Raw genomic sequence first — 24,467 nt, forward strand, 5'->3', positions numbered from 1 at the left:
TGTCTAGAGAAGAGGATTATAGGTAGTTTCAATTAGTTAAACTTTGTTAATGTTGATTAAGATTTATATACGTGGAGTGGTTGCTGTCGAGCGATCCGCTCGCTTATCATACACGTTACACAGAGTGACGAGTGAGATTGCCATTGTGGCAGACAGCCAAATAGCGGGTGTCAAGTTTCGCATGAAACTAGTTCATCTGGAGGGTCTTGACACATCGGGGCTATATCTGAGATTCAGTTGCCAAGGCCATCAGGAACAGCTCGTAGTCACCGCGGCCTGAACCCTAAATCTTCAGCCTCTCATAAGCTCAGTTCCGGCCCCTCTGGCAACTTGGCAGCCAGATCGTCAGTAAACAATCGTTGAGGGCTAGAGGGCTGAAGCAAGATGAAGGCAGGGTGACGCGTATGCTCAGCTGGCAAACCGTTCCTCCAAATCTAGTTCTACGGGGCTGGCGTTTTCCAGCCCTGTCGAAACAGTCAGTGATACGCCGCCATTTCAAGATGTAGAGGTTGGTCCATTGATAATCTAATGCGTCGTCACCCAGAGCATGGCTGAGCACTTCAATGTCACCATCGAGTCAAGATCTCCATGGCGACGTTTCCGACATAACGTGAAGAACATCGGTGTATAGGAAGAACGCGGAGGGCTGCTTAACCCCTGTCGATCTCGTATGCTCACTTTGACACCGGCTCGGCAACTATGTAAGGCCCGCACTTTGAATGTCTAAACTCCCCGAACTGTATTTTCCCCGGGGACACTAGGGGCGGATTGGGAAATTGGAACCCGAGCACTGCCTCAACACCAACCTCTGATGTTGTTCATGGTACAGGGCGTTGTAACAGAAACACCGTGAATAGATCAGCCAGCGCGTATCCATGGGGCTCGATATCACAACATGGCTCTTTAGGTATAATTTAGGTATAAAGAGAATGACGGATCTTGTAAGGTAGTTGCACAAGGAACTCCAAAATCAGCGAACAAAGTGAACTTGCTTCATCCATATAACAGAGAAGATTACACGCGCAACGATGGATCAACCGCCTTCCAAGTATCCTTACGATCCGTCTCTCGCGGCAGCGGTCACCTTTGCGGTACTGTTCGGCATTAGCGGTGTGATACACTCCATCCAGCTCAAGAGGGCGAAGACCTGGTACTGGATCGCCTTCTTCATAGGCGTCAACTGTAAGAAGTCACTGGAACCTACTGAGTCCGTCGAAAACAATCGTTGCTAAGTTGTCGCATAGTTGAAAGCATTGGATACGGGAGTCGAGCAATGAATGCGTCCGAAACGCCGAATTGGTTACAAGTCCCCTTCATCATCCAGGCTCTTCTACCGTTGCTTGCCCCGGCACTGTACGCCGTATCGATCTATATGCTTCTAGGCCGTATCATCGACTCATTGGAAGCGGGCCATTTATCACTTATTCCTGTTAGATGGCTGACGAAGATCTTTGTTTTCGGAGATGTGTTCTCGTTCGCCTTCCAGTGCATCGGCAAGTCCAGTCTCCATCGTCGTCATCTGTGATGTTAGCGGAAGAACTGACTCATTATGCAACAGGCGGAGGCATCCTCTCCGGCGCAAGTGACAAAGACGGACTCGACCGCGGCCAGAATATTATTCTCGTTGGTCTCGGCATTCAGATCCTTTTCTTCGAAGCCTTCATCGTATCCATATCCGTATTCCACTATCGAATCATCCAACACCCAACGACAATGAGCATGAACGGGCGACGACCGTGGAGACAGTTCATCATGGTGCTCTATGCCACCTCGTTTCTCATTCTGTTTCGGTCAATCTTCCGGGTGGCTGAGTTCGCTGAGGGACGGGAAGGCGTGCTTCAGACCACAGAGGTGTATCTGTACTGTCTCGATACATCGCTCATGTTCCTATGTGCTGCGCTTTCAATGTTTGGTTTTCGGGGCGTACTGTTTCACCCATCACTTTCAAAGATGAGGAAAGATTTCCTCTTGGGGCTGTTTCGAATCAGGAGGATGATGGTGCGTTTAGACTTCGAAGGTAGATTGCAGCCTGGAGCCTGGAGCCTGGAGCTTTCGGGAATGCAGGTAGATACAGACAGTCAGTTATGGGGCTATCACATGGTCTAGAGAGCTGATGGATAAAGAATCTAGGAATGTAAAGCATTCGTCTTCAAGTTTGAATCTGTAATTATATAGGCCCCTAGGTCATAGATGTTAGCAAGTGTACTTATCCAAAGTCTTCTAATGCTCAATCAAGTCCATGATTTGGAAAGGGATTGAGAAAATCCACCGCATAGTTATTAAGGCATTCGGCTTCCATATTTAGCTAGTCGACAGGCTGTTTCTGTTGGCATCTAAAGTTATGTCTTCGTCTCATAGAACCTCATTCCCTCGTCCTTAGAGCCGTCAACTGTGGCTATCTTCACGGTAGTCACTTCCGCCACTTGGTTAGTTCACAACGACAGATAATGGATGGACCACCGACGAGACTGCCCTTGAGTGTTTGAGAAAGGTGTTTCTGCCCCTGACTGAGCCACCTCCTTCCAGGAGGCCAGGAGGGCAAAAGGAGCCTCGACTGTTGATTCTGGATGGGCATGGGAGTCATACGACGACTGAATTTATGTGGGAGTGCTATATCAACAACGTCTACTTGCTCTTCTTGCCTCCACACACCTCTCATGTCCTTCAGCCCCTGGATGTGGCTGTCTTTGGACCAGTCAAGTCTCACTACAGGAAGGAGCTCGGAAACCACGAAATCCTGGATAATTCTACTATCGTTAGAAAGTGGCACTTCTTGTACTGTTACCACAAGGCTCGAATTGCTGGTCTGACGGCGTCAAACATATGAAGTGGTTGGAAAGCAAGTGGTCTATGGCCAGTTAACATGGGCATACCACTTTTGAACCCACTGATGCTCCCCAGCCCTGCCACTTCATTGAACAATACCGCAGAGGGTCAGGCAGCGACTGGCAAGCCAGAGGAACTCGTTGACTGGACATCAGCGACGTCTGTTGTTGACTGGACGACTCCTAGGAAGGCTGGGGTGCTCAGCCAGCACTTGAAGCTATTCAGAGAGCTCAGTCCAGACAGCAACACTCAACGACTACTGTTCAGAAAGATAAAAAAGGGCTTTGGCGAGAAGGACTACCTATTGGCCACATTAGAGCACAAAAACCGACTTCTCCAGGCTCGAATTGACCGCATGGCTCCAAGGAAGAAGAAGACTGTCCAAACCAACCCAAATACCAAGTTTGCGAACATCAGGGACATAAAGAGGGCTCAGGAGGACTCTGGCGACCGTCTCGTTAGTCACAGTCGACTCGCAAAGGTCGAATTACCTAGTGAGGGTAGTGACTGTATTGTAGTGGCAGTGGAAGGTAGTTAATTAATTGAGTGTAGTTGGTGGTGATGTTTTGAGACCAACTTTGATGTGGTGGCCAAAAGTGGGTAGGTTGACTTATGTATTGAACCCTCCCACCCAAGTGCGGCCGTAGTCAGTAAACTGTTGCTAAGTTCGTTGCAGGACGGTCGCGAGGGAGAATGGCATTGGTCTTTTCGGACGTGGGGGGAATATGTATCATTGGAGTGGTGTTGTGGTGGTTGATCCATTCTACTTCGCGTTGCTTGAATCATCAATATTTATGGATAGTCGGATGTACTCCTTTCGTGGACCTCTACTATCTGCCGCGGCAGAACGTGCAAGGGTCGTTCTCATAATACTGCCTCGCTATGTCCGCCCCCAGGCACCTTTGGCATTGCTCTCTTTCTTGTCTACCTTGTGCTACTGTCTTGGTATTGTTCAACACACTAGTTGCTGACTCTTGAAGATCAAGTTTCCTGGTTTGTTATGATTGGAGAGAGCGCATGTCTTAGGTGATGTCTGTGGTGGCCCTGTGCAACGAGTTCCAAGGCCAGTGCAAGTGCGTCAGCGGGAGCGTTGAGGTAAGGAGGACGTGGTCTCAGCCAGATGAAATGGCTTATCCAGTTCATTCTCAGTACGGGGTACCTATTGGAAATTTGTTCCCCAGAATCAATGGCTTACCCTCAGCCTCGATCGTTCCTTACACAGCGCAGCGCAGTAAGCTTACCTTGCCTGTGGTATGACTATCGCCTCCCAGTCCAGTAGTTTTTCTTGTATGGCCAATACACCGCCGAGGCTATCAAATCAAGACGGATCTGCATGCACGATGAACTCAAAGCCTTTCGGGTCCGCGATCATGATCATGGAGCCTGTCTTGGCTTTGTAACCGCCGTAACGGCCTGGCATCCACAGGCAACCTCAGATAGGTAATATGCAGAGGCGCGAGGCCTCAACCCAAAGCACTCGAAATACTACACTTTTAGATTCAAGGCCAAGACATAGATGCATTTGAGTTAACAACCATCAATTTGCCAAACTTTGATCGAAACTTTGCTGAGTTGTGCAAATGATCTCAACGGGTTGAACTTGGGAAGTGGTCCACTGGCACATCATCACTTTGGCCGTCTCGCTTCTTATAATAAAGAACCCGGGGGCCCGCATTTCGCTCCTTATTAAGAGCCGAAAGCCCACGGCCCAGCAAGGCTCTGTGCCCGCATCGCACGGGCACCACCCGGAATCGCATACATTATGCTCGATCTTGTTGATTCCAATACTGATAATGTTGCCTAAATCATGTAGATTTTCACTTATAATAGCTTGGTGTCATGGCTTGTCTGCGATAAATATTGTATTCTCCATAGCCTCAATAGATCTATTAGATCATTCATCATGCGATAGGGCTGGGCGACTTTTCATCATCGCACGCGCCTATGGAAACTGGAACTCCAAACGATTTCCTGCGCTCTCCTCAACCGGGACCAGCTGATCGTCTGAACCCTGTTTCTTCACAAACCATCTATTTATAGATGTTAAAGGTTTTTCTGCGACAGATTGCATGCACTTGTAAGAGACGTCGGCCTCATTTCCTTAGACTTGTCAGCGTCATCAACCGAGATGGAAAACATCGATTCCCTACTTTGGAAATGTCGTAGGGTATATGGCGTTAATTGCTGCCCGTAATTAACGGCGTCGTTTTTGCGACAGGAAACCTCATCGTGTGTAGAACCAATCCACAGCAATGTTTAATTACCGGAAGTAAGGCGAAGAGGACGCCTTGAACCCTGCGCCAAGTATGTTGTAAGTTAAGTTGAAGGGTCAAGTCTCGAGCATGTGTAGGAGAGCGAAAGCGAACTGACTTTTCCGAAATCTTAACTCCGAGTAACTTAGCCTTTAGAGTTGGAATTAATTACTACCTGATAGGTACACTACAGTACCCGTACGATTCATTTGATTGCGTACGCTACCGCTATACGATGGTGCATGTGGCTTAGTGCCCGGTGCTCAGCCCGGGCCTGTGTCACTAGTAGATCCTTGCTCACAATGCCATAAAGGGATGGACGCCCTACGCTCTTTTACCATTGCATTAAAAATCCGTTCTAGGGACGAGCTTAAAGATTGGTGACATTCTCTGTCCCACCTTTCCTTTCGCGATGCTCTGGAGGCCGCCGTTGCCATCGACAAGCTACTCACATCTACTTGTCTGACAGTCTTGGGTAGTAGCTGGTGCTGTTGTGTTATTCAGAGCCCGGCATGGAGTCTGCAACTGCTGAAGCACCGCCGATCCCACGCAAGCCAGCATGTGTTCTTTGCAAATCACGGAAAGTCAAGTGCGATCGTGAAAGCCCGGCATGCGGAGGTTGCGTCAAGGTTCGTTGTCCTCGAAAGCACTCCCCCTCGAAGACACTGACTTGAAGATCTAATGGCAAGTCATTGGTGATTTAGCTAGGCGCAGAGTGTGTGCCACGCGAGAACTCGAAGACCCGGAACAGGAAGAAGCCCAATGTTGAACTTCAGCGAAGATTGGCGCGGTGCGAGGAACTACTTCAACAGTTCGTGGCTGCAGAAAAGCGCGAGGGGAGTAGCGACAGTACTCGTACAGAGCCGAGTCCGAAAAGCGATACAAGTACGAAGAGCGAGACTCAAGATCGGAGCCGAGACCAAGAAATGCAAGCTCCTGAGAACTCTCTCGGAAAGCTCGTTATCGACAATGGGTCTGTCAGATTTACAGATAGCACCATTTGGGCTACGGTGTTTGATGAGGTAAAAGCCCCGTTGACGGACACCTTGATGGTAGCCTCCTTCGCCAGCCAGATTTCTGACAATTTGTCTGCCTCCTTGTAGTTACAAGCCATGAGAGCAGCCGTGGATAATGCCGACAGTCCTTCGAGCCTGCCAAGCCTACCCGAAGCAACAATTCAACAACCGTCCATTGCAAACGACGCAGGCATCATGAACGCAAGAGAGCCTAGATCCGGCAATCCTCAGCCTCTACATCCACCTCCGAGTCATGCTATGCTGCTATGGCGGATGTTCCTAGATCGAGTCAACCCGATAACGAAACTCATACACGTTCCCTCTGCGCAACGCCATCTGGTCCAGGCCATGACGACTCCGCCATCCTTACCGCGAGACATGGAAGTTTTGTTCTTCTCGATCTATGCATGTGCTGTTGGTTCGATGAGGCAAGAGGAGTGCACCAGGTTACTGGGTCAGTCCAGGATAGAGCTGTTGAACCGCTTTTCAAGGACCTTGCGAACGGGGCTTTATCGTGCGCGCTTCTTGGAGAAGCCCACTCTTTTATTATTGCAAGCACTTGTACTTCAACTGGTACGGAAACCCGCTTTGGTTCCCTAGGTTCCATTGATCTCCTAGAGAGCCGCGCGTATCCTCGTTACCTTACAAGATTGAGCGTCTAGCTAAGTCATGTCTATCAGATAGCGATTCCAGATCGAGAGAGCGCCCACGCGAACTGGGTCATGAGCGGCGTCTGTATTCGAAGTGCCCAACGGCTCGGACTACATCGAGATGGTTCGCAACTGGGGCTTTCTCCTTTCGAAACAGAGCTACGAAGACGCGTCTGGTGGCACATTGTCCTACTCGACTTTCGGTTCGCCATGGCTTCCGGTTTCAACCCGACCCCACTATCACGCGCATGCAGCTGCAAAATGCCGACCAACATCAACGACGCCGATTTCGATGTCGATACCGCGACTCCCCTCGAGAACAGCGACGGCCCGACCGAAATGATTGCCTGCTTGGTGGTTTGCAACTTGTCGCGATGTCTCACGCAGCGATCGACCTTGAGTCACGCCATGTTCGTCGTCAAAAAGAGTGCCGTAGCAGACGAACTCAGTCGAGCTCACAGCATCGAGCTGGAGAAGTTCGTTGTGAGTTCTGAAAAGTGTTTGGAGGATATCGTGGAGCGTTATTGCGACCCGAGCGCGGGGAATCTGCACGTCACGGCCTTACAGCTGAAAAATGCCATGGTCAACAAGATTCGAATCATGGCGTGCAAGCCCAAGGGGGCTGTAGAGCCGCCGCCCGAGGAGAAAGGAGACATCCTGTTTCGTGTTTCACTCGAGGCGGCTGAACACGTTGTGAATCAACTTCAAGTGATGGAAGGCTGGAACTTTGTGTGGTTTGTTCTTCAATACCTCGAGTACGACTTATTCCTTCACCTGATCAGTCGACTTTGTCTCCAGTCGACGGGCGACTTGGTCGATCGAGCATGGACGGTGCTGCCCGTCATTTATCACTACCAGGAAGACTACTTCGAAATGTCGGTCCACCCATATGCCGTCGCTGGAGCGGTCCTCGTCAGGGCGTGGAGACATAGGCAGGAGAGCTTGCCCTCCCAGTTAGGCTACCTGCCCCCGACCCCGGATTACGTCCAAAGGATTGAACAGTGTTTGGCAGCCAACAGTTCAGTCGGCAGCTCCCCTCCCGAGCTATTACCCCCATCAGGAGAGACTGCGCCAGATACCACTGGGTTCGAGGACTCGGAATGGGGATGGAACTTACCCAGGTTCAACATGGACAGCTACGATCTCGAATACGTAGTAGGAGAAGATTCTTTGGCATGGCCTCCGCCTCAGTAAAGACTGGAGTGGTCAATTCCGGGTGCTAGTCATGAGAATCTCCAGAGAAGAGAAAGGGCCAGACTGCGAGGCAGTGTCCATCTCTTCGCGGCCAGGAGAATAGCATAAAGAATCATACTCGGAAGTTGTGGCTAGAGCCTCAATAACCTGCAGATAGAAGAGAATCCCCGAATGACCAATCGCCTATCATCGATTTCTCATGTATTCCCTATCACGATCATCCTGTTATGGCTATCTTTCGTTACAGCTTATCGGGCCTCATTGCTCTTCCACAAGGCTGTTCTTGAATCGACCAATCCTGTTGAGGCTCAGATCAACTGTACAAGTTAATTGCTATTCTCAATTCGGGGACAAACAATTGTTCGGCGGTGTCTCACTGGAAGAAGAGACGATGCCCCGCCCCTGGAGCAATCCGAGGACCCGGGGGCCTGGGGGGTCCCAAGCTTTTTCGCTCCCTTCCATTAATAGAGGGGCTCCGGGGGCTTAATGGGTTTGGTAAGGAGTAGATTAAATGTCAAGCCCCCTTCGAGGAGCGAGTTTTCCGTCATGACAGGTACGAAAGCGATCCTGTTTATATAGGTGTTGCTGGGACCCGTCGATCATTCAGGTTGATCTACCGCATCCCCGCCTGTCTTTCCATTCGTTCCAACCAAGTCGTTCGTTTTCGAAATCGCATTCATCATCATCCAGCTAACAGATCACAGGCTTCAACACCTCCCTCGAAGCCCCCAACCCCGCCAACCCCCTCGGAAACCCCTCTGTCGGATTGGAAGCCCAATTCGACCGTGAGTAAGGGTAGAGCAGGGGCCACCTCGAGAGGGTACAATTACACCTCGACGGTCCACCCAACCTCCGGTTGGAATCTCCCTTCTACTCCTTACGCAGAATCAACTAATACAGAGATATTGATACTTCGTCACCCCCAGGACCCTACGGTTCGAACCAATACCCTGTGATAGGGATACCAACACCCTCCTACCCGGGCTGGACCTCGTGCAACGGCCCCAACTGGGTTGACTACCTGACCGTGAAGCACAACGCATCCCTCCTGTACACCTACAACCTCGCCTACGGCGGCGCTACTGTCGACGCCGACCTCGTCAAGCCCTACGCCGACACAGTGCTCACCCTCAAGGACCAGGTCCAGACGCTCTTCAGCAACGCCTACGCCGCAAAGACGGCCTCCGCCTGGACCGGCGCGGACTCTGTGTTTGCCTTTTGGATCGGCGTGAACGATATCGGCAACTCGTACTGGAACGGCGCCGACGCTACGTCTGCGCTCAACACGAAGATCGTCTACGTCTATCAGGGCCTGGCCAAGGAGCTGTACGAGGCGGGCGCGAGGAACTTTGTGTGGTTGACGACGCCGCCTGTCGACCGGACGCCGATGCTCCTTGCTGAGAACGCGGACGCGCAGAAGCTTTGCAAGGATGACGTCGCTGATTTCAACGGCAGGGTCAACGCCATGGCTAAGAATGTAACGACGTGGGAGGGTGCGAACTCGTGGGTTGTTGACGCCAACGGGGTGTTCAACAGTGTGCTTGACAACGTTGCCAAGTTCGATTCTACCAAGGGGTACAAGAACACCACTGGCTACTGTGACGCGTACAAGGAGTAAGTCAACCTTGGAATCGGAGATCTCAGCGGGCAGAAGGTGACAAGCTAACCTTGGAACAGCGGTACAACTGCTCAGGATACCCTTATTGACAGCTGCACCTACCCGGTCAACGAGTACTTCTGGCTCAACACGCTGCATCCTACTTACCCCATCCACGATGCAGTTGCCGAGACCGTTGCTTCGGCCCTGGAGGCCGGGCCTAACGTGTGCTAGTTGGTGGAGCTGCTGAATGCTCGTGCCATTTACATCTTCTTGTATTTACTTCCGGAGCTATGAACATATCAAAATGGATTGTTATCATTCGTCGTTGCGTTTGCTCTTCATTATGTGAGTGACGGCTCGGGGTGCATGTTGCCAAACCACTTGCCTGCATGTGTGTCAAATGATAAAATTTCCTGGAAGAACTGCATGTCGAAATCAGATGAAGTAAAGTAAGAGATCATCTCTAGACCGCTGTTGTACTCGTGCGTATACCGCAAAGCATCTAGCGGTTGAGCACACTTACGTTACCCATTCGAAGTCACGATCTACTTCTCAGCATCAGTCGTTCCACGTCACGTCGCCCGAGACCTTCTCACTTTCGCTGCAGCAGCCCATTTTCGACAATGGGTTGAATGGAACGTAGTTACCCAGAGGAAAAAGTAAGCCTATCATGTCCATCATTACCAGACAACGGGGCTTTGCCAGGGGCCGAGCAGACTGCCAAGGCGCTATGGCTTGACAGGTTGCAGCATTCAGTGCCCGATCATGATGCCCTCAAGCTCAGCAAAGAGCTAAGGTACTGAAATTAATGCTGTGACAAAGTATCAACCTTGTGAAGACGAATTATTGATGTCTTTGGAATAAGTGTTTAGGGATAGTTATCGCTTTTTTCAATCACATCGCAAAGTGGCGCGACGTCATGTCGTGAGAATCAGCTAGGATCCTGTTTGACGATAAACCATTAGTTCTACGTTAATTACGACGTGTTGCAGAAAGTCAACCATTCAGTATCGTCTTTGAGAATATCAAGGCGATGTCATTTGCTACTGGCACTTGGGCTGCGACCTCGAATGTCCCAGGGGAAGAGGAATTAAGCTTGAATTAAGCTAGAAAAGAGGCTTGGCTCTAAGTCAACAGCTTCCTCGGGCTGGCGAATGACCACGAACGAGCCATGAGGGATGAACATGGGGGGCGTAAGCCTTGCAAGTACCGGTCACCAGCCTAAGTCAGTGCCTGTCAATTTTCTACGGCTTCGCCCTAGACGCTGACTTGTGACGGTGAGAGGCTGTGGTCAACAGTGACTTCCAAGGGCAACATATCGCCCTCGATGTACGTCAAATACCAGTGATTCGGCCGTTCGGCTTTCTTGGCAATGGATGCAAGGCCTCTCTGGTTGTGGCAGAGCCATGTGTCGCGCCCAGAAGGAGTGGCAGAGTGGGAGTCGGGCGGGGTGGGCAGAACCGCAAGACGCCCGGGGCTAGTGCGGCACAGCATGCGCCAGGCTTCCTTCGCCCGGCCGGGGTGAGAGAATTGTATTCGAGACCCCAAAGCGGATGGTAGAGCAGGCTTTGGTCGTGAAATCACTCAGGCGTGTTCGTGATACTTAAGTCAAGAGAGAAAGCCCAACTTACATGCAATACTTATTGTATCATTCATCGGTCTTGCTACCTAAGCAACACTAACACCATATCTGATCCAAATACTCAGGACACACACGGACCAAGGACTTACATAGGAGGGCCGGATTATACCTCTTCAGACATGAATTACATGGACGTCCAAAATATCGTGGGGATCGTGTTCACTGTAGTGCTTGGACTAGCTGTTATCGCGGGCCTTGTATTATTTGTTTCCCTTCTCCGAAAGACATCCAGAGGCTATCATGACCCCATTCGCCGATGGGTGGCCATCACCAAAGCTGCCATGGGGCTTTGGCTATTGTAAGCACCCCAACTCGTCTATCTGATGGCAACTAACATTAATGTTCAATTGTCTCCAGCGCCGAACTCATTTATGTCATTGTCAGCATCATCTCCTTCGCAAACGGGAGCTCCTATGACTACTACTCCTCACTGGCCAAGTTTATCTCGTACACCACGAGCATCCTATCTTGGATGCTCGACGTCAGCCAGGCCTTGACTTTCTTGGCACTCTTCTATCTCGCCCGGGCTATCACACTCCTCCGCACCGACGAGACCTCAAAACGTTATCGAATCGGCAAGAAATTCTCTGTCGGCGCAGTCATCTTAATCTCACTGCTCAGCTTCACGGGAATGTGCCTTTGGATCTCCACCAGAAACGCTTATTATTCTTCTTGGGTCTATGAAAGTGGCGAATACCAGAGCGTGATGATGAGAAGATTGGTGGCTCAGATTTTCGACCTCGTGATTGGCATCTTTAACCTCTTGTGCGCCATTGGCGCCGTCACATACGTTGCCCTGGTCCGCAAGAACGCCCTCAAGGGTCCTCTGCACAAGGTCAGTTTTTGCTTTGTTTCACCGCCCCTCAGTATTAGACGATGCGGCTGCGAATGGAGTTTGAATGCTAACATTTCTGGGTTAGGCTTCGAACCTTGCGCTCGCAATCAGCATTGTGTGGCTTCTCCGTGGAGTTTGGTCGCTCTTTATGTCGCTTTACTCGAGATACGGATACGTCTTCTACGACAGCGACACCAACATCTGGTTCAACGTTATCTCGATAGTCATCGGCATCTTGGGCGCATTCGCAGTTTATGTCATGCTCTACTTACTGGCCACTAAGGACAAGTACGGCCTAAACACGCGCGGAGAACTGGCGCAGCCCACGAAGTTGGAAGATGAAGAGGCTTTGGGAGCCCACATTACCACTGCCAACAGAAGATCTTCAGTTGTGTGATGACATCTTGGGTAGTCAGCAAAGCGCGGACTGTCCATCCGGAGATCTGTTCTTGCTGGTAGGACCTAAGGGGGCGCGACGGATACGCCTGGTTGTGATTGCGAAATAGGGAAGGGTGAAGGACAGCAGGATACCAGACATGTGTGATGATACTCAATGCTTCTAACTTACGGATACACGACATCTAATACAATATACCTCCATCTACTTTGACTTGTTTAAATGCAGCCCGTGGACTCTGGGTTTACCATGTGTTTCATTTTTCTTCTTCAACAACATACTCGTCGGGAGCAACAAAGTCCTCTGACCCCCAGGTCTTGGCAATGAACCTAGAAATAAGTCAGCAAAGTGCTGGGCCGGTCTGTGGACGCGGCTTACTTGGTATGGCTTCCTCTTGCAGCCAACTCGCCCTTGTTGTTGAAGAATGTGACTGTTGTGTATGCAAGTGTTTTTCCCACTAAGAGAGGTCAGCTTGAGCCCACCGGCATTGCAAGGGCTACTACGTACTCTTATCACATGTAGCTGTACCCGTCATGATGTCGCCAGGTTTGCCTCCAGGGTTGAGATAGGTGACTATTGCAGTTAGCTGACTGATACAACACTGACCATGAAGTATGTCGTGCGCCCCGATAGATGAAGATGAACGCTTACCGTTGATGTCAGTCGAGACACCAGTCATGAACCGTCCCTTGGAAGCGACGGCGAGAGAGCCACCGAGGTCAACGAGACTAGCAAGGGTTCCGCCATGAATCGTGGAGAGGCGATTCTATGGGGAAATATTCATCAGCGATTGGTCATATCTGCTGCGAACGACCATGGATGAGACATACTGTGTGCTCCTTTTGGATTGCCAACTCAAAGTCGACCTTGCCTACCGATGCACCAGTCACCCGGAACTACTAGAAAGTGAGTAAATCATCGCGCATAGTTGTGGAGATTCAATCATACGTTGTTGCCAAGAATTCTAACGTTGTGTCAGTACTCATTAGTTGATGCGTTTTAGAACCGGTGCAAGCCAGCTTACCTCGGCTCAAGTCCAGAGTCCTTGGTGAAGGAGTTGAAGACCTGATGGGTGATTAGACTCAATTGGCGGCCTATCTATAAACCAGAAACTCACTGAGCGCACGAAGAGCAATGGCGGCAGCTTTGGAGGCATCCTGAAGACTTTAGAGGCGAGCAGAGGGACGAAAATTGGTGAGAATGAGCTTCAAGGTGAACTCGGCGAGCTTCGGGAAGGGAGTCGCGACGGGGAACATGACGTGCGGCCAAGTGCAGTACGTACCTATCACTGGCTGATAACAAAGCTTATCGGTATCTCGATAAGATAAGAAACACAAGCTTCAGGGCAGCCAGGCACCACCCACGAGAGCCCCTGCCCTGCCTAAGGCGGAAACCTCCGCAGACCCCTGCCTGCCCAGTTGATGATTGAATGATCGCTGCGCCGTGCAGTTCGCCTGGTCGCAAACCATCGTGAACTTGACAAACCACCACTCTCGACTCCCACACGACCCCGTACTCGAGTCTGAAACCTCGCGCCGCCCATACGAACATGAGATAATAGACGAATCCCAACTTTTTCTCTCCTCTCCTCAAAAACCAGCGCGCAAATCGCCCATCATGTCGGTCAGCTCGGGTCAATCGCTCCAGCTGGCCGACTACCTGGAGAAGCTGCCCGGCACGACCTTTAGGAAGCTGTACCTGCAGCCCTCTACGGCCTTTGCCATCTTCCGCAGGATGATACCGCCGCTGGGTGAGAAGCCCTGACCTCCCCTTGGATCGATAACTGAGGGCATTGAGTTGTTGCGTTGGAAAGAGAGCAAGGTCGCTGACCTAGAAGCCCAGCCAAAACCATCGTCATGGCTATTCTATACATGCCGCAGCCTATGCTACTAGAGGATCTCGATGTTTGGGTCAAGCCAGACTCAAGAAGGTGCGCGCCGGACTCCCATTAGTGACGTACTGTAGTCGTCTAACACATCATTTTGCTCTCTCTTAGGCAAAAAGACCAAGCAATCTCGACCCTTCGCAGCCTACACATCCTCCAAATCACTGCCCCCTCGAAAGAACGTCCACAAGAGATGCAGCTCACGACAAACTTCAAAAACTCGCTGCGCCTCGCCCTCGAAGGCGGCGGATCTCACAACTCCTTCGGCGTGCCCTCCTCCCTCCCCGTCCCGCCCGAAATCACCGTCCCGTTCCTCGACCGATACGCCCGTCGCAAGTGGGAGGACATCCTCCACTACATTGTCAACACAGTGAACCCCGGCGGCGCCGACGTCAGCGGACCTAAGGCGTCTGTTAAGGATCTGCTCGCCGCGGGCGCGCTCGTACGTCGCGCCAACGGTGCCATCGGCATCACACAGGCCGGCTTCACCTTCCTCCTCCAGGAGGCAAACGCTCAGGTCTGGACCCTTCTGCTGCTCTGGCTCGAGGCCACCGAGCACGCCTCCGCCGTCACGGGAATGGAAAGCACCGACGCGCTCAGCTTCCTCTTCCTCCTCGCGAGTCTCGAGCTCGGCAGGGCCTACGACACCCAGGCCCTCACCGAACCACGGCGCAATATGCTCCCCAGTCTGCTCGACTTTGGCCTCATCTACATTCCCCAGCACAAGACCCAACAATACTTCCCGACCCGCTTGGCAACGACGCTCACGAGCAGCTCCAGCGCCCTCCGTAGTGCAGGCGCAGGCTTCTCTGCTGCCCTTGCGGCAGCCACCGGCCCAAGGCCTTCCAACGGCCTGACCCCTGGCGGAAGCGAGGAGAACAAGGGCGGCAGCATCATCGTCGAGACGAACTACCGCATATACGCTTACGGCCAGACCCCACTACAAATCGCCGTCCTCTCACTCTTCTGCAAGCTCAAGCTGCGTTTCTCCGACATGGTATCAGGCCGCCTCACGCGTAACTCGATCCGCAACGCCGTCGAGCGCGGCATCACAGCCGACCAGATCATCTCGTACCTCGCCGCCCACGCCCACGAGCAGATGCACCGCATGGCCGCGGTACGGAATCGGCCCGTCCTGCCGCCCACCGTCGTCGACCAAATCCGGCTGTGGCAGCTCGAGACGGAACGCATGACGACCACGAGCGGCTTTTTATTCCGCGACTTCGACAGTCCTAGGGAGTACGAGGACATCGCGGGCTACGCGGCAGAGATTGGCGTACTGACATGGCGCAACGATAAGCTTGGCATGTTCTTTGCTGGCAAGCACGAGCAAATTAGGGATTACCTCAAGTTGAGAAAGAAGGCTGAAGATTAGACAAAGGCGCTATGGTGCTATTCCGAGAGACATAGATAGACCTAGGCACGGGTCTAGAGGCGCCCGGGGTATTGCAGGGCGACTATATGCATTAGCAGGCGTTTTTTGGGATGGAGACGGTTCAGGCTGGTGTAGAAAGTAAATGGGTATTGTTCTTGGCAGCTAACTTGTCGTCCCTGGTAACCTCCATCTCTGGTGAACGCCGTCTAAAACAATGCAAGGACATAGGATCCTTTCTTCGTACACTCCTCCTGTCCGACAAATACTCTTCTTGACCGAGTCGAACAATGGTATTATGCCTCCGTTTGCCCGAGTCCAAACAAACCCAACATGAAAACGCCGATAGTCATGATTCACAATAACCCTTCGCTAACAATGTACTCCAGACCATCACATAATGCTTGCTCGCATGACATTCCCCTGCTTGCCCTTGCCAGCATCTCTCTCCATCTGGGAGCCGCCAATGCTTCGCCTTCCGCCTCCGCTTCCACTAAAGAGCCGCGCAACGAATCCCCTGTCCGAGTTTGTACCTTCTGGCAGGAGGACACTGCGTCCCATCCTTCGAGCATATGCCTCTCGCCATGCGTGTAAGCTTTTCTGGGCCTCGGGTGTACCGCAGAGTGCTTGGAGGTGTAGGAAGATGCGAAGGCTCCGATTATCTTCGTCTGAGAGTCGCTTAGCCTCTTGGATAGCGGCAGTACCGTAGCGGTCGAGGGCCGTTGTGGTGCTTAGGGGAAGATTGCCACGGCCTTGGTAGGTGGCACGTTGTTGAGCAAGAATACTGGCCTTGGAGGCGTGGGCTGTGACAAAGATTGATAGAGTCTGCTCTTGAAGGGATTCGCCTTGGAAACGATCCTGTAAAGACATGAAACGACCCGACCAATACGCCGATGGCTGCGCTGTCGTGATGATGAGTGGATTAAGTTCAGGAGTAACGGGTGTGGGGGTTCTTGTAGGAATGGTCGTTGTCAGAGTCGAAGAGCTGCTGGTCTTGCGAGAAGCCACTGTCTGAAGTGAGGCCTTGCGGTCGCTTCCAGTGAAGCTCACTAGAGATGTTCTAGAGAGAGAGGCTGTGAGGTTTGACAGAACGGTAAGAGTGCGAGACTTGGGGAGTCGCTTCTTCTCTACTCCGCTTAGTTCTGGCAATCTCGACTGCTTTTGAGAACCTTTGAGAATAGGGCTGCTTCCGCCGGAGCTTTCAACCGTATCGCTCGCGCCTCTTTCGTTTTCGGACGACACGGGTATATAAGACTGCCCTGGCAGGTGTGCGCCACCCGTGATGGCGGTGACGGGGAAGCTGGCGACAGTCGGGTTGCTGGACAATGGTCCTCCTGTGGTGAAGCTGGCTGACAGTCGTCGAACTCCATGAGATCTTGCCAGGCACATTTGGTCTGCTGTTTCCGATGGTGGTATGAGCTGGTTCTCTTGGGAACGAATTCTCCCACACTGCGCAAGAGCGGCCTCATCTGGAGATGGAATGCGCGTATTGTCAGCGTTGGCGTGGGAAATCTCCCCCAAGACTCGACGATCTTTGACAGTAGCTTGTCTTTGAGAAGTGAGATATGGTTGGTAGCTTCCACGACCGGAAAAGATGCCTTGCCGCTGAAGAGGTGGGCAGGTACCTCCTTGGGATTTTCGATGGTTGGGATTGACACGTTCGAGGGCTCCATCACCTTTGCTTGTTTGGGAAGTCTTGAGATTATCGCCTTGTCGATGAGGGCCAAGAGCTGAATGGCCGATTCCCGAATCAGCGTCTGTCTCCGTCTGTGAGATATCTGAGGATTGCTTTTCGGTGTCGTTGATGCTCGAAACGACGGTGATTGCTGCGGCACGCTCAAGATCCGGTCCGCTGCTACGCTGGACAGGCCCAACAGGTCCCGAGATAGTCGGACGCGACGTGGTATGCTTTGGTGTCCGAGAATTGCGGTTCCGAAGCGGGAGGAACGAAGATGCAGATAGACGGTCTCGCATTTTTCCAGTAGAATGATGAGTGCGGCAAGGTAGATGATGCACTCGAGGAAAATGAGGTAGGGAATCGCCCAAATGAGGACGGTGATAGTTACCTGGCTGGCAACAAGGGTGTGCTTTGAAGCGGCAACAATGATGTTGATAGACTGAGTGAATGAGAGGAAGTTGAGAGTAGCCGCGAGAAAACAAGACTTGGCCCAAAGAGCAAAAAGGTGGAGGTTGGCGTTGGCCAGGTCGATGCAGAAATGGGAAGTCGTGATGATGCAGCGGGCGGTGTGGGCGAGTAGGACCAGGCCAAGCGATCCGGACCCGGCGGGGGACATTGTCTGGAGAGGAAAGTGAATTACAAGAATTAAATCAGACGAGAAGGGAATTTCAGTGTTGGAATACGCAGTCAGAGTGGTGAATTGCAGCCGCGGCGAGGTGAGCCAAAGGTGAGGTTCAGATGAAAAAGTGCTCTGATGTTGTTGGATGTTTGGAGGACGCGTCGACATCGAGTGCACGGTCGAGGCCCTTGAACAGATGTCGACTCACATGCAGCTCTTGCCGAGCGAGAGAGAAAAAGAGAGTTGCATCATCGAGGAAGGTCGAGTGCTGTTATCATTGCCATCATCGTCAACTTCTCCTAACGCCCCTGCCGCGAGGTTTATGCCACCACAGGTGGTGGAGGCAGCCTCTGCCGCATCTTGGTATGTTTACCGAGCGTCACTTCCCTCTCTAATCATCGCTCTTACTGTGGCTGAAAAGTGCTCATAAATCTTTGCTTCGTTAAACTATGCCGTGTCATGATGCATGGGGCAAGGACGACATCCAGCGCCGATATCGATGATGCAGGACCCTTTACATGTAGTAACGTCTCGGTGCGAGCCAGACACTTCAGTTCTCCCATCCCTCAATCTTGAACTTGAATACCTCGTCACCCTGGCCTCTTTCAATGACGTTGCCATTACCATCCCACAATGCTCTCTCGCGATATGTCACGTTGCCATCCCAGTCAACCATGATGATGGTTTGCCGCTGTGTCCCGTACAAACCCACCTCGAAGCCCATGGTGCCTTGGGCAGGAGGATCGGGTCGTTCACCCAGCTGCAGGCCTTCGGCTGCCTTTTGGTCATCCGTAGCCCACTGACCCGGGCCTCTGGAGACTGCCTCTTCCATGGCTTTTCGGTGACTCTCGTCGCCCAAGGCAGGCACGAAGATGGATTGTTTCAACTCCTTGATGTAGTCCGCCAAGCTCATATCTGGATGCTTGGGCAGCGTATCGGTGTCCAGGACTTTGAACAGACGCTCAGCTAGAGCATCCTCGTCCAAATTGTTCGAGACAGCTTCCTGGATGGCCTCCTGGATCAAACGTTTTCCATTCTCAACCTTGGGCCACGGTTTGGGATCATCGTACACGGTGTTGCTGAGACCGTAAACCTCGCCTCGCTGCTCTCCGATCCACGGTACGTCCTGCAGTTCGTCACACCGATTGGAGATAATGGCGATACCCTCGAGCGCACGTTCAGGCTTTTCGTCGGTACCGCGCTTTCGCTTCAATTTGCCCGCCACCATGGAGAAACCCCCGACGCCCTTCACACCCCCATCCTTGACGAGGTGATTAACCGATGTTGGGGCGGGCTCTGCGGGATCGAATCCCAGCCAGGCGGTGACCATGCCTCCGCGACTGCGGGCAGCGTGAATGGGGTGGTTGGCATCCTGTATATCTGTCTCGCGGTAGTTGGTGAGGACTGCGAGTTGGCCGGTCTTGGTGATGCCGAGCCAGGTGCCCTTCTCCGCTCTTTGAAGGTCGCGGGCAGAGAGGACAGTGGCGCCGGAAGGATGAGTCCACCAGTGCGGGCGGGACGTTGGGCGTAGGATAAACTCGTCCCGGTTGTCGACAACGATGAGGGCGTAGTCGGGGTGGGCGGTAGTGAGTAGAACGATGCACATGCTGGGCGTTCTTGTGGTCTTTTGAGGGTGCCTGCTAGGTGTATCGATGGCTTTCGAATTGGGTCTGTCTGAAGGTGACAGTCTCGGTTTCGACGAGTTCCTTGGGGCTTTGATCCAATAATGGATTCTTGGAGGAGGTGCTCGTGTTTATGTTCCCGTAGATGACCGGCGGTCAATGGAGCCTGCTTCAACCTAGAAGTTGTTGGTGAATTAAAGGCCTGACGTGTCTATGTATGACTGTTGTTCGTGATGGTTAGGTTTCAATATGGTACGTGACGGTGTGCCTAAACTCTGCAAACCCCTGGGAGATGTTGGTCTTTCAATGTTTTCTGTTCTTGGATCTATAATCAGTCCACCTCAGGAGCACCAGATTCCAAGGTCAGCTCGGCTTAGCTTGGTCTGGTTGGAGATGGTATTGCCTCGGTCTTGGAATCATGCATCGCCTGACGCTGAGCTTGGCAAGCCATTGGGGAGTTGGCAGCGTGGCCGATCCTATGTGCTCCGAGGGTCGGACAGCGGTGCCGGCCGGGGAAGATGACAGCATTCTTCCAGGCACGCCAGGTTGGAGGGATCAGCTTCAGCTTGCGAGGCCGAGCGAAAGCTGCCATGTGCTGTGCTCTGCAGTGTGCTGGCAGCTGCACAGCGGTACTGGAATCTGCAGCAGCAATACGACGCGAGCAGCTCGGTTCGGGTTCGGATTCTTGGCTAGAGACCAGCTGTATACAGCTGACGGCACTCAAACTCTTCTTCTCAGTTGGGAGTTAGGAGTTGGTGTGGCTCAAGATCTTGTCATGAGTATGGCGTGCGGTTGAGGCTGGTGATGCTCTCATTGTGGCTGTGCCAGAACCCAGGAGACTCTTTCCCCCGAGATATTATGTAATAACACCCGACCTGTGGGCTCCCAATAGGCTCACGGGTACCCGTGCATGTAAAATTCCACGGGTACCCGTGAAAATGACTAAGCAAGCTGGCGGCACGGGTCTTGAGCCAATCGGAGGCGCGACTTAGGTTCCAATTATCCTTTTAATTTACGATTTAACCATAATACACTCTTCGGGTAGATTCTTAGCATATAACGCCTCCTGTTCGGCGTTGTCTCTCGCGACTCGATTCTAGATATCGCCTATACCTCTGCTGCTATTCCGAAAAGGGTTGTCTCCCTCCTCAGCGAAAACAAGCTTATCAACCCGTTCCTGCTCAGCTCTGTCCCAGTCTAGATGTTGGGCAGCGATTACCAGGTAGGGGGTCAATGGGATGTATTGATGAGTATGAAGAACGAGTGGCTATGGGAATATCCCGACTATCTATATAGTGAATGGAAGACCCTTTATACTGGCATATCCTTGGCAAACTTAGTCATGCTTGTGTAGGACCATATTGTTTCATAGGCATAGTGTGACAATCGTTGTAACGAGTGTACTGGGATGGGCCTGACACTAGATAAGCCATTATCTCTTCCTTTAGCCAATCTCTTGACCCCTTGGAGGTGGTGTAGCGTCTGTTTATCTGCTTATAGTTAAGACACTACTTATAAGACTTCTTCCTATAACGTAGTGGAAGACCTATTGCCCTCCGATACTCCTGGTTTGTTTTGACACTTCCACGAGGCTGGGCGGCATACCAGGCGCCTCTCGCCGCACAACATTGTTCGTATATTGCCTGGGGCGAATCGTATCTTGGAAGCGAGGGTGAAGGCGAACGCCGAGACGGCGATTGTACGTTAGGTGGTGATATCCCGGCATCTACTGCTCTATCTATAGTCGATGGAGCTAAGGTTAGTATGGATTGTATAGTGTTCGATAGAAGCCTTTCCGTAACTTCCCGTGTAGTAGAATAGCCCGTACTCGGTATTAAAACTAGACCCGGAGTAGGTATTAGCTTAAGTAATAAATGCGAGTATTGTAGAGGGCACGCCTTCGAAGTTATAGTATGGCTAGCTATATGACACCTGCTATATGTGCTTAGGGCCCGTGATGAAATTCTAATGATTTCAGACCCACTTAGCTCTCGCCTAGTGCTTAACTTCGGAATTCAGGGGTTCTCCGATTGCAACCTGGGCTCGATGCGCTGGCGAGGCTCTAGTAACAACTGCGGCGCTCCTTCACGCCTCAAGTGCCAATGCGCATAAAAGTGCTCACGTAGCAGAACAAGATTTTGTTCCTGTAAAGCCTTTAATTTGTGTAGATATGGCAGACCGTACACACGAGAGAAGGCCCCCGTACAGACTGAGGAATGGTCTATACCATTCTTACTAAGCAGCTTCCGCTGCTCTTCTACTTTCCGGAGAGCTTCATACGATACCCAGCCAAGTACTACGCCATATATTATTCCCGAAAGCTCGACCGGTATTCGTGTCTATTGTTTGGCTTAATTAGATCTTAGATCCGAGAGCTGATTGAGTAACGCATGCTTTATCGCTCGCCAAGCCTCGAACAGATCCAACGTAGACCTCTTTAGGTGCGATTTAAGCAGAGCATAGATACCCTCAACCCGCGAGGTAGCCACGTTGCCAAAGTACGTATGCTGATCAACCCAGGCTTTCACTAGCTTCTCCTTATACGGATAGAGCCAAAAAGACGTAACGTAGCCGACTTCTTCAAGATGGTCCGTAAGATAGCGTTCTTCGAAGTAAGAAACACGTTCCCGAAAGGTCATCTCAGACGGCGAGCTAATAATCAAATGCCAGGACTTGTAGAACTCTTCCCAGTTGTCAGTCGATGACTTTGGCGCTGCAGGGCTACTGGTTGTCTTCGTCTTGGCAAGGTCGAACGCAGAGTAGCAATGCTGAAGCACCGCCTTGTTTGCATGCCAGAGGCAAAGCAAAGATGCCGAAGATGGAAAGACAGCGGCTACAGCATTGATGTATGCTAAGCAGCGATCTGTGAGGATAACCGTAGGTAGGCTAGCGTTGTACTGGTCATATAAGGACCTGACCCGCTCTAGAGCCTAGGTATAATCTTCTTCTGTTTTGCTACTAAGAAATGCGAACGCGATATAGAAGGAACGCTGGCAAGTATCGACGCCAAATATGTTAAGAAGCGGTATACCGTACTTGTTGGTCTTGTAAGTGTAGTCTAGCAACATTACGTCTGGGTAAGCTTGTAGGAGGGCCAAGGAATCTGGATGGGCGAACAAGATAGCTGTAACGCGGCCATCTGGTGCGAATTGTATTTGACTCCAAAAGCCTTCCTCGTCAAGCTGATTGACAAGTGCGTGGATTGAGGTCTGGCCTCCACGAACACGATGGCTGCAATATGATTGTAGATATCCTGTTGGGTTGCTATAGAGTTTGTGGTTTGTCGTATGTATGTCCGGATATCCCTGGGCGCGACGCCAGCGTTTGATAGGCCGGCTACTTTTGCAAAATCCTCCTCTGTTAGCTTACGGTGTGTTGGGTGAGTAGACGGATGCTGGCTTGGGGGATAATTATGAGAAGAAAACCGTTTATCGGGGCGGTGTCTTAAGCTCTATGTGCTTTTATCTAAGGATTCTTTGGCAAGCATGGAAAATTGATAACCGGTTCCCCTGCTCGTGGTTTGTCTTTGGCGCGCTATTGCTTTGCTTGGGGGATGATATGACCGATCGTACGAATATGTAATTGTCCGCCGTCCACTCTTCTCTTTGGTCGATCTCCCGGTCGTGAAGGTGTATCCCCTTGTTACTGCCTAATTGTTAATTGCTAGTATGAGGTTATCGCGGGATTCATATTTGCTTTCAGGAGGTAGATAGTCGTCTAGGAAATTGAGTGGTGGATTGTCCGGGGCTGTTTCCATTCTTTTCAGAAACTTGTGGCCGAGTTGCCATGAGCAGAGAAACGTGTAGAATGATGCGAGACGCGTTCGTCAATCTGTGCCGCCAGCTTGCTTAGTCATTTTCACGGGTACCCGTGAGCCTATTGGGAGCCCGACCTGTGCTACATTAGGTAATCAGGATTAAACATTCCCGGTCAATCTCCCCGCACTGTAGGGCCAACCCCGCCAACCGTCACGTCCGCGTCAAAACTTCGAATTCCAACTGCCCGCCTTACCCTGTCACGCCTGTGTAACGACCAATGCAATGCTGCTGTTGGGCAGCGATTATCAGGTAGGGGGTCAATGGGATGTATTGATGAGTATGAAGAACGAGTGGCTATGGGAATATCCCGACTATCTATATAGTGAGTGGAAGACCCTTTATACTGGCATATCCTTGGCAAACTTAGTCATGCTTGTGTAAGACCATATTGTTTCATAGGCATGGTGTGACAATCGTTGTAACGAGTGTACTGGGATGGGCCTGACAGCTGCATACGGAGTACATCAGACAGATGATGACCGCAGTGTACCTTTTCATGTTGCGAAAGTTGGTCAGACAGACATCGGGATGACGGTCCTTTTTACTGTCATCAACAGACGTAGAAACAGTCCGAAAATTTCAGCTTCATACTATCCGACGATCAGCAACTGTTGGACTCGTCATCAGCTTCGTGGTTGCGAAAGCGTTGACTGCACCATGTCAACGCGTCTACCCTGACTATCTTGCAGTCGTTTTTCTCGCCAGATCTCATCTCAGGTGCCCAAACTGTCAGCAATCTCGGAATCAGTCGTCATCAGCTGTAGTAGCTGTGGATGTTGCCCCAAGACACCAAGTAATCCATGCCAAATCCTTCCGACTGAGACGGCCGGCGGTGTGGATACCAGAGGCCCCTTCTTTCGGCCGACCAAGGGTCGCCCTCGCGGCGAAAGTATCCTTGGCAAGGATCGTAATCCTACCTATCGATCTGGCATGGTCCTTATTAGATGCGGAAACCTGATACGGAGATTCCGGGCTCACTCTGGCGGAGATTGAACCGTGAAAGTCAAGCTCGAACTTTGAACATCACAGTCAGAACTTACGGTGTCCCAGTCGGAGGCGGT

At 51.6% G+C, this 24,467-nt stretch overlaps 8 protein-coding genes across 8 annotated transcripts; 5 read left to right on the forward strand and 3 right to left on the reverse strand.

The window, feature by feature from the left end:
• Window positions 1-1,028: 1,028 nt before the first annotated feature.
• On the forward strand, window positions 1,029-2,167 carry BDP81DRAFT_466739 (RTA1 like protein-domain-containing protein; the record flags this gene model as incomplete). The annotated part of the gene is made up of 4 exons (XM_060594435.1): window positions 1,029-1,182; window positions 1,245-1,493; window positions 1,559-1,907; window positions 2,131-2,167. The coding sequence occupies 4 exons, from the start codon at window positions 1,029-1,031 to the stop codon at window positions 2,165-2,167; spliced, it is 789 nt and encodes a 262-aa protein (XP_060437474.1).
• Window positions 2,168-5,465: 3,298 nt separating this feature from the next.
• On the forward strand, window positions 5,466-8,248 carry BDP81DRAFT_186815 (fungal-specific transcription factor domain-containing protein). The gene is made up of 4 exons (XM_060582364.1): window positions 5,466-5,707; window positions 5,783-6,100; window positions 6,182-6,667; window positions 6,775-8,248. The coding sequence occupies exons 1-4, from the start codon at window positions 5,591-5,593 to the stop codon at window positions 7,936-7,938; spliced, it is 2,085 nt and encodes a 694-aa protein (XP_060437475.1). The 5' UTR covers window positions 5,466-5,590; the 3' UTR covers window positions 7,939-8,248.
• A 236-nt stretch (window positions 8,249-8,484) lies between these two features.
• Window positions 8,485-9,769, forward strand: BDP81DRAFT_456175 (uncharacterized protein; the record flags this gene model as incomplete). The annotated part of the gene is made up of 4 exons (XM_060593134.1): window positions 8,485-8,491; window positions 8,643-8,723; window positions 8,865-9,552; window positions 9,616-9,769. The coding sequence occupies 4 exons, from the start codon at window positions 8,485-8,487 to the stop codon at window positions 9,767-9,769; spliced, it is 930 nt and encodes a 309-aa protein (XP_060437476.1).
• Window positions 9,770-11,139: 1,370 nt separating this feature from the next.
• BDP81DRAFT_186843 (uncharacterized protein) lies at window positions 11,140-12,514 on the forward strand. Its single transcript, XM_060582366.1, has 3 exons — window positions 11,140-11,478; window positions 11,538-12,015; window positions 12,101-12,514. The coding sequence occupies exons 1-3, from the start codon at window positions 11,300-11,302 to the stop codon at window positions 12,410-12,412; spliced, it is 969 nt and encodes a 322-aa protein (XP_060437477.1). The 5' UTR covers window positions 11,140-11,299; the 3' UTR covers window positions 12,413-12,514.
• Window positions 12,515-12,540: 26 nt separating this feature from the next.
• BDP81DRAFT_186834 (thioesterase superfamily protein) lies at window positions 12,541-13,649 on the reverse strand. Its single transcript, XM_060582365.1, has 8 exons — window positions 13,530-13,649; window positions 13,437-13,477; window positions 13,361-13,376; window positions 13,243-13,308; window positions 13,064-13,178; window positions 12,920-12,985; window positions 12,791-12,869; window positions 12,541-12,741 (listed from the first exon to the last, which is right to left on the reverse strand). The coding sequence occupies exons 1-8, from the start codon at window positions 13,566-13,568 to the stop codon at window positions 12,669-12,671; spliced, it is 495 nt and encodes a 164-aa protein (XP_060437478.1). The 5' UTR covers window positions 13,569-13,649; the 3' UTR covers window positions 12,541-12,668.
• A 619-nt stretch (window positions 13,650-14,268) lies between these two features.
• Window positions 14,269-15,672, forward strand: BDP81DRAFT_456178 (transcription factor tfb2; the record flags this gene model as incomplete). The annotated part of the gene is made up of 2 exons (XM_060593135.1): window positions 14,269-14,342; window positions 14,409-15,672. The coding sequence occupies 2 exons, from the start codon at window positions 14,269-14,271 to the stop codon at window positions 15,670-15,672; spliced, it is 1,338 nt and encodes a 445-aa protein (XP_060437479.1).
• Window positions 15,673-16,092: 420 nt separating this feature from the next.
• Window positions 16,093-17,972, reverse strand: BDP81DRAFT_279198 (uncharacterized protein; the record flags this gene model as incomplete). The annotated part of the gene is made up of 2 exons (XM_060582988.1): window positions 16,093-16,788; window positions 16,839-17,972. Coding segments are annotated over 2 exons (1,830 nt in total), but the record flags the coding sequence as incomplete, so codon positions are not given.
• A 544-nt stretch (window positions 17,973-18,516) lies between these two features.
• On the reverse strand, window positions 18,517-19,572 carry BDP81DRAFT_456180 (NRDE protein-domain-containing protein; the record flags this gene model as incomplete). The annotated part of the gene is made up of 1 exon (XM_060593136.1): window positions 18,517-19,572. One exon carries the CDS (start codon window positions 19,570-19,572, stop codon window positions 18,517-18,519), a length of 1,056 nt encoding a protein of 351 aa, XP_060437481.1.
• Between the last annotated feature and the right edge of the window lie 4,895 nt (window positions 19,573-24,467).

Source organism: Colletotrichum phormii (genome assembly GCF_030913505.1).
Source record: "Colletotrichum phormii strain CBS 102054 chromosome Unknown BDP81scaffold_50, whole genome shotgun sequence".
Taxonomy (NCBI): Eukaryota; Fungi; Ascomycota; class Sordariomycetes; order Glomerellales; family Glomerellaceae; genus Colletotrichum; species Colletotrichum phormii.

Bases quoted from the DNA above. Each gene is read 5' to 3' on its own strand.
- BDP81DRAFT_186843 (XM_060582366.1), top strand. From the start codon at position 11,300: ATGAATTACATGGACGTCCAAAATATCGTGGGGATCGTGTTCACTGTA. The intron at 11,479-11,537 runs GTAAGCACCCCA...AATTGTCTCCAG, and splicing joins GCCATGGGGCTTTGGCTATT to CGCCGAACTCATTTATGTCA. The intron at 12,016-12,100 runs GTCAGTTTTTGC...TTTCTGGGTTAG, and splicing joins TCAAGGGTCCTCTGCACAAG to GCTTCGAACCTTGCGCTCGC.
- BDP81DRAFT_186834 (XM_060582365.1), bottom strand. From the start codon at position 13,568: ATGCCTCCAAAGCTGCCGCCATTGCTCTTCGTGCGCTCA. The intron at 13,179-13,242 runs GTATGTCTCATC...ATTTCCCCATAG, and splicing joins CAATCCAAAAGGAGCACACA to AATCGCCTCTCCACGATTCA. The intron at 12,986-13,063 runs GTAAGCGTTCAT...TAACTGCAATAG, and splicing joins TGTCTCGACTGACATCAACG to TCACCTATCTCAACCCTGGA.
- BDP81DRAFT_186815 (XM_060582364.1), top strand. From the start codon at position 5,591: ATGGAGTCTGCAACTGCTGAAGCACCGCCGATCCCACGCAAGCCAGCA. The intron at 5,708-5,782 runs GTTCGTTGTCCT...TTGGTGATTTAG, and splicing joins CATGCGGAGGTTGCGTCAAG to CTAGGCGCAGAGTGTGTGCC. The intron at 6,668-6,774 runs GTACGGAAACCC...CATGTCTATCAG, and splicing joins AAGCACTTGTACTTCAACTG to ATAGCGATTCCAGATCGAGA.